General features: G+C 55.1%; 1 protein-coding gene across 1 annotated transcript; it reads left to right on the forward strand.

Moving 5' to 3' along the window:
- The first annotated feature begins 6 nt into the window (after positions 1–6).
- On the forward strand, positions 7–4,133 carry LOC121026344 (DNA dC->dU-editing enzyme APOBEC-3Ca-like). The gene is made up of 4 exons (XM_040469207.1): positions 7–99; positions 1,229–1,385; positions 3,281–3,560; positions 3,788–4,133. The coding sequence occupies exons 1-4, from the start codon at positions 74–76 to the stop codon at positions 3,901–3,903; spliced, it is 579 nt and encodes a 192-aa protein (XP_040325141.1). The 5' UTR covers positions 7–73; the 3' UTR covers positions 3,904–4,133.
- The last annotated feature ends 2,816 nt before the right edge of the window (positions 4,134–6,949 follow it).

Raw genomic sequence — 6,949 nt, forward strand, 5'->3', positions numbered from 1 at the left:
GGGGCTTCTGAGGAGGCAGCCTGGGAGGTCACTGTCACACTGGGGCTTTCCCAAACCAAGGCTGGAGAGAGGAATGGAGCCCTGGCGCCCCAGCCCAAGGTACCCCTGCTCTCTGCTCGCTCTGTCCTGCTGAGCCCCCTTCTGCAGCCCCTCCTTCTGGCGGCCCTGTAGCCTGTGTCTCTGTCCTTGGCCTCCTCCTCCCCGAGGTCCCCCTTCCCTTCTCTCCCTCTCTGGGCTCCTTCTCTGCAGGACCCACTCCCAACTGGATCCTCACCCTGTTCCCGGGATGTTCCCGGGATGTTCCCGGGATTGCTTCTGAACGCACCCCTCCCGCCCCCCCCCCAACCCTGTGCCTCCCCCCCAGGCCAGCCTCTGGGTCTGAAAGTCTGTTGGGCATGTCTGGCCCTGCCTGTGCCGGGTGATGCCCACTTTCAGAGGCTTCCGGAAGTTCCTGTGCTCTGTTAAACGCTTCGAATCTAACCACAGGGTGGTCGAAGCAGTTGGTGGATTTCCTTTCAAGCACTTGAATCGATTTTCTCTCATATTTATGATGTGGTTTGAAGTGTAGGGGTTCGGGACCCCCCAAGGAAGAATTCTTGAAACATCTCTGGTGCAAAAAAAAAAAAAAGTGGTTTTATTAAAGCACGGGGACAGGACTCGTGGGCAGGAAGAGCTGCACTTGGGTTGCTAAGAGTGAATGATAAGGGAGTTAGAGACAACGTAAGACTCTAAGGCATTTTGGAAACAAGATTTTCAGGATCTTGAGGGGCTAGCTGCTGTTAGGACAAGGTCATTTATTACTGTTCAGTAAAAACAAAGTCAGCAGGGGTGCCTGGGTGGTTCAGTCGGTTAAGCATCCGACTTCGGCTCAGGTCATGATCTGGTAGTTCTTGGGTTCCAGCCCCACATCGGGCTCTGAGCCTGGAGCCTGCTTCAGATTCTGTGTCTCCTGCTCTCTCTGCCCCTCTCCCACTCACATTCCGTCTCTCAAAAATAATTAAATTTTAAAAATTAAAAAAAAAGAATTAATTGAACTGAGGTCTTGACAGAGCTGTTCTTTTGGGATAGAGAAGTTTCTCTTTCTCTTTGCTATTTTTCTAATGGGTTGGGGGTAGGGCGGGCAGGAAAACATGAGTGTGTGTGCCACCGTGCCCAGGGCAGGCCACCCACCAGGGACAACTCCAGAGGGCACTTTCTGCATTTTCTGTTTTCTCTCCTTTACCCCCAGAAACCCAATGGACAGGATAGATCCTAAGACCTTCCGTTTCCACTTTCCAAACCTGCTCTATGCTTCTGGGCGGAAACTCTGTTATCTCTGCTTCCAAGTGGAGAGAGAAGACTACTTCTCGTGTAATGACAGCGACTGGGGAGTTTTTCGGAACAAGGTATGCACCCCCGCCCTCCTCCCCGGGGCCCTATCAGGCAGGAGCAGAGTCAGGGGGCAGTGAGAAGAAGAATGTTATAAGATGCGAGATGGGGGCTCTTAGTGGTGGATGCTCCTTCCCACAACATTGTCCTAAGTCATGGACCCAATGAGCTCCCTGCTTGACCCTCTGAGAACCTGATACGGATGGCATTTGACCCATCCAATGAGCCTCATTCAGAGAGTCTGCTGGCATTCCGGCCATCTTCAAATCTTGTCCTGGACCTTGGCCTCTGGCAGTCTTGGATGAAAAAGCATCTTTCGAAAGTCAGGGCCTGTTGGACACCATTGCCTTCTCTGCCCTGGTAATGGCTCCGTTGGTAGAGCCGTCCCCTGGCCACACGGCTGACTCCTCCGTTCCCAGGCCCTCTGACCTCTCAGAGGACAGCCCACGCCCCTCGTCCTGCCTACCCCTGGCCTGCTCCCAGCCACAGCCTCGATGTCCCTGGAAGGAGGTCACGGCACCAGTGACCAGCATCAGCAGTTGCTACAGCCAAGCCACCACCCTGCAGCCCTGTCCCCTAACCACTGCCACTCCTGAGACAGGTCCCACCACACCCCTGCCCTCTCCCCTCCCCTGATACTGCAGACTTTGCAGAGCCTGTTTCCAGGAGGGAACCATGATGGGCTGGGTCGGGGGTACGCTTCAACAGTACTAACAGGTGAAAGGTCGTTTCACCTGTCCTAGTACCCGGTGTTCAAAGAGCTGAAGGCAATTTATGAAATTAATATTGATAATGTATTAGGCAATATATCTAAGAGATTCTTTCAAATTGTAATGAATATAAAAGTTCTTCATGAGGTCATTTACTTTCTTCTTTTTTACTATGTTGTTGGAATGGGATGTGTATTTACCCCCCCGCCCCCGGCCGGTTCACACCAGCCAGGTAAAGTGGTCTGAAGATGTGTGTGGCTAGTGGTTCCCCTGTGGGGCACATGGCTGCCGAGGTGCCATCACCCAGGAAGCCAGCCTAGACCCCAAAGGGCATGGCTCAGGGCAGGATGGATGGATGGATGGATGGTTGGATGGATGGATGGATAGATGGATGGTTGGATGGTTGGATGGATGGTTGGTTGAATGGATGGATGGATGGATGGATGGTTGGATGGTTGGATGGATCGATGGATCGATGGTTGGTTGGATGGATGGATGGATGGATGGATGGATGGATGGTTGGTTGGATGGATGGTTGGATGGATGGATGGATAGATGGATGGATGGATGGATGGATGGATCGATGGTTGGATGGTTGGATGGATGGTTGGTTGAATGGATGGATGGATGGATGGTTGGATGGTTGGATAGATGGTTGGATGATTCGATGGATGGACGGATGGATGGATAGACAGACGGTTAGACTGATGGACAAATGGATGGATGGACGGTTGGACTGATGGACAGATGGATGAATGGACGGTTGGACAGATGGACGGATGGTTAGATGGTTGGACGGATGGACAGATGGTTGGATGGTTGGATGGATGGTTAGATGGATGGCTGGGTGGTTGGATGGACAGATGGACAGATGGACGGATGGACAGATGGATGGATGGATGGATGGATGGATGTTTGGACTGATGGATGGATGGTTGGTGGTTGGATGGATGGATGGATGGATAGATGGATGGAAGGAGAATAGATGTTAGAATTGATGCATGGTGGATAACTATGGGAAGGGATGACTCAAAAAAAAAAAAAAAGACAGGGCAGGGAGAGATGGAAAGCAGTGATAAATCAATGAACGACATACCCCTGAGGCTCCTGCCCCTTTACTCCTCCTCCCACGGCACCCAGTCCTGCCACTCTGTCTGCTCTGCCAGCCAAGAGTGTCCCTTTCTCTTCTCTGCTTCTCCCAGGTCCATCCCTGGGCTACATGCCATGTAGAACAGAGCTTCCTCTCTTGGTTCCGTGACCGGTATCCATGCCATGATGAGTATTACAATGTCACCTGGTTCTTATCCTGGAGCCCCTGCCCCACCTGTGCAAAGGAGGTGGTCGAGTTCCTGGAGGAGTACAGGAACTTGACGCTGAGCATCTTCACCTCCCGCCTCTACTACTTCGGCCACCCAAATTACCAGCAGGGGCTTCGCAAGCTATGGGACGCAGGGGTCCAGCTGGACATCATGTCCTGTGATGGTGAGAGCAGAGGGGAGCTGGGGACCCAGACTGTGGAGAGAGTAGTACCGAGCCAGGGGTGGGGGAGGCTCTAGAATCTCTCCAGGGCGAGTGAGTGGGAGGAAACTGAGGCAAGACTGGTGGCACTTGGCAGGGAAGAGACTAGGCCCTGAGGAGGGGGGCACAAAGGGTCAGAGGGCAAGACCTCCCAGGGCCCACATGACTGCTCTCTTCCCTCTTTATCTCAGATTTCGAATACTGTTGGGACAACTTTGTGGACCACAAGGGAATGCGCTTCCAGAGATGGAATCTGTTAAATGATTGTGATTTCCTGGCTGCAGAGCTTCAGGAAATCCTTAGGTAAGTGCATGCTCAGCCTCCTGTGCCTCTGCTGTTCCTTGCGTCTCCCACCTCCGCACCTCCCTCCCCAGCGCCTCAGGTCTCCACCCCCTCTGCCCCACCCCTGCTTCCTCCTGTGCATCCTCCCTCCTCCCTCAAGGCCTCCTTCTCCCCCATGAGGGAGCCCCCAGCCTGGTTCCTCCCATCTCACCACATTCACCTTCTTGTTAATAAACTGAATGTAAATGGGCTTGAGTATGTCTAGCTGTGAAAATTGGAAGATGTGAGTAACATCCTTACCGGGGATGTGACTTATCAGAGAACCAGGGTGCTTGAGGACAGTGACCGCATTCCTCTGCTAGGGCTTCCAGAACAAAACCCCACAGACTGAGGGACGTCACGGCAGGTGTTCGTTTCCTCACAGCGTGGACACTGGAAGCCTGAGATCAAGGTGTCCCTGGGTCAGGCTCCTCCTAGGGCCTCTCTCCTTGACCAGCAGAGGGCCACCTTCTTGCTCCGCCCTGGCATGGTCTGTCCTCTGTGCTCACTGTGGGGAGCCCCTGGTGCCCCTCTGTGTGTCCCAGTTTCCCTTCTCATAACAACATCAGGCAGATTGGATCAGGCCCATCCTAAGGGCCTCCTTTTAACAACCATCTCTTTAAAGCCTGTGCCTCAAATGTAGTCACATTCTGAGGCACCAGGGGTTGGGACTTTAGCAGTTGGATTTGGGGGACACACGGTTCGGCCTCTTGGAGCTAAGAGGGTGGGAAAGAGCAGGATCCTTGTTCTGTGTACCTGTCTCCTGAGTTCTGCCTGACCTGCCACCCCCCGCCCCGTCTCACCTGCTTCCATTCCAGCCCTTGCTGCCCTGGACCCCCCACCGCCTGTCACCGGGTCACCGCCACAGTCATCCTGGCTCCCTTGTCCCTTCTCCTCTTTTCCACACGGCTGCCAGAGGGAAAGTTCTGGACAGGTTGCAGCCTGGGGATGAGGACAGAGAGTGAGCAAGAAAGTAGTTATTAAGTAAACATTTAAATAAGTGTGTTTTATTTTTTTTAAACATAGGGTTGGGAATGGGAGGACTTTTCCATAAAGCAGAATAAAAAGTGGTAGGTGGCTGAGAGTCAAGTTGGGGACACAGCGACACAAGCAGAAGCATTAGAGACAATAAAGCAGAAACAGAAACAGAAACAGAGGGAACACCTGGTCCTTCGACCGCCGAGCTGACTACCTCATGAACTTTGGAAAGTCAGTGGCGGTGCCCCACGGGGTGGCCTGGACCAGGGCACGGTGAAAAGGAGAAGAGATCAGCCTGAGATGCTGAGCCTGAGATGCTGGGATTCTGGGCAGACAAAAGCCAGGCAGGAAAAGCAGCAGGGCAGGTGTGCGGTTGGTCACATCCAGAAAATCACTGTGGAGAGCGTCTTGGGTCCCACACGGACCCGTTGTTTCTTCCTCTGACCTTGGCCCCATTAGGTGTGCATAGCGGTGGCCCCTGACACTTGTCTCTTCACTCCCTTCCCTGTCTGCACTGCTGCCTGGAGTGGAGGGCACGGTGCAGAAGAGTTCTGGCTGTTCAGTCTGTCCCGCTGGGTCTCCCTGTCCACGCGTCCTCCAAGCTGGGAGGCACCGAGGGCCACACCCGTGGACCACACGCCTCTCCGCTGTCCCGGTCATGCAAACGGGCCCCCGTGGCCAGCTCACAATATCTGCTCCTTCTGGAGAAAAGAACCAGGCAGGAGGCCCATCTTAGAGATCCACAGGGGCCTCCGGGAGGTCTCCTCCAAGAGTCACTGTCGCGCTCTGGCACACCCCCCTTCTCTGCCCATCTCCGAGGGCTAGCGGGAGTTCTCCAGGCCAGAGCTGCAAGAGTGCTGTCACGAGGGAAAGGCGAGAAGGGCTTTGAGCCTTGCTGCTTACCCTTAGTGCTTCTCAGGCCAGAGGCCGCGTAGCTGTCAACTTGAGCCACAGCTGAGTGTGCAGATCCGATCACTCTCTTGGAAGGGCCCGGCTCATTCTGGAATCTTCCATTGGCTGGAAACTCTGGACACTGAAAGAGATGGGAGTGGAGGGGACGCCATTCCCGGCAATCCTCCAACTCTTGCCCACGCTCTTGTTACCCTCGCCTCTTGGGGCCATCCCAGGGCCGGTGAGCAGAATGAGGTGGTGTGGGGGCACCAACCGGAAGAAGCTCTTTGGGGACTCGCATGCGCGTGCGGTCTGGCCTGGGGTGACAGGTGTCTGCTCCAAGGCCTCCTCTTCCTGTCTAGGAGTCAACTTTCCCGGTTGCTCTTTGTTTCTCCATCTGGGGTCCTGGTGGACACGTGGCGAGGCAAGCACACAGCTCACCGGATGCACGCTTCAAGCCCAGATCCCTGATCCCTGACCTGGGAGGCCTTGTAGGGGCAGCAAGGGCCCTCCCCTTGTGCCCCCCACCCACTCCTATCCATGGAATAATGAGGAAGCAGGAGGAGCCAGGCCAGGCCCCCTGGAAGGCATTCCAGCTCGGCCATGGCTTTGCTGAGTGGCTCCAGAGAATACCTTAGCCTCTCCGTGCTGGGACCTCATCTAAGATGGGAGGGCAGTGATCGGCCCCTCCCAAAGCTCTTGGGGGCTGTGGTAGAGGATGTGCTCAACACACCTGCCTTCTCCTGGAATGGGGATGAAGATCTGCAGGGCTGAGCCCTGGCCCTCCCTTTGCAGACACCCAGCGTCCTGCTGGGGAACTGAATGGCTCCTAAGGGTCACACAGTGGTGGACAGGAGAGGGCTCATCCCACTCAGAGAGCCCGCCCCTCCCCAGCCACCGGCTTCTGTCCTGCTCTCTCCAGCCAGTGTGTGTCCCAACCCCCTCTGGCAAAGTACTTTCTCTTTCCCTTTTCATTAACCTGGGTCCTGCTGCCCAATGGGGCCCATCTCCTTCTGAGGGAGGCTGTGCCCAGGGCGGGGGGAAGGCCTCGGGAGAGGTGGCTCTGAGCCTGAGGAAGTGCAACCATCTGAGGGCCCTCCCACCCTTGGGGCCAAGGCAGGAAGGAGGTGGGGCTTCTGAGGAGGCAGCCTGGGAGGTCACTG

This window comes from Herpailurus yagouaroundi, unplaced genomic scaffold (assembly GCF_014898765.1).
Source record: "Herpailurus yagouaroundi ecotype Mexico unplaced genomic scaffold, PumYag 84471, whole genome shotgun sequence".
Lineage (NCBI taxonomy): Eukaryota > Metazoa > Chordata > Mammalia > Carnivora > Felidae > Herpailurus > Herpailurus yagouaroundi.

Coding starts and splice junctions, on each gene's coding strand:
- LOC121026344 (XM_040469207.1), top strand. CDS start 74: ATGGAGCCCTGGCGCCCCAGCCCAAG. Junction 1,386..3,280: donor GGGGAGTTTTTCGGAACAAG/GTATGCACCCCC, acceptor TGCTTCTCCCAG/GTCCATCCCTGGGCTACATG. Junction 3,561..3,787: donor GGACATCATGTCCTGTGATG/GTGAGAGCAGAG, acceptor TCTTTATCTCAG/ATTTCGAATACTGTTGGGAC.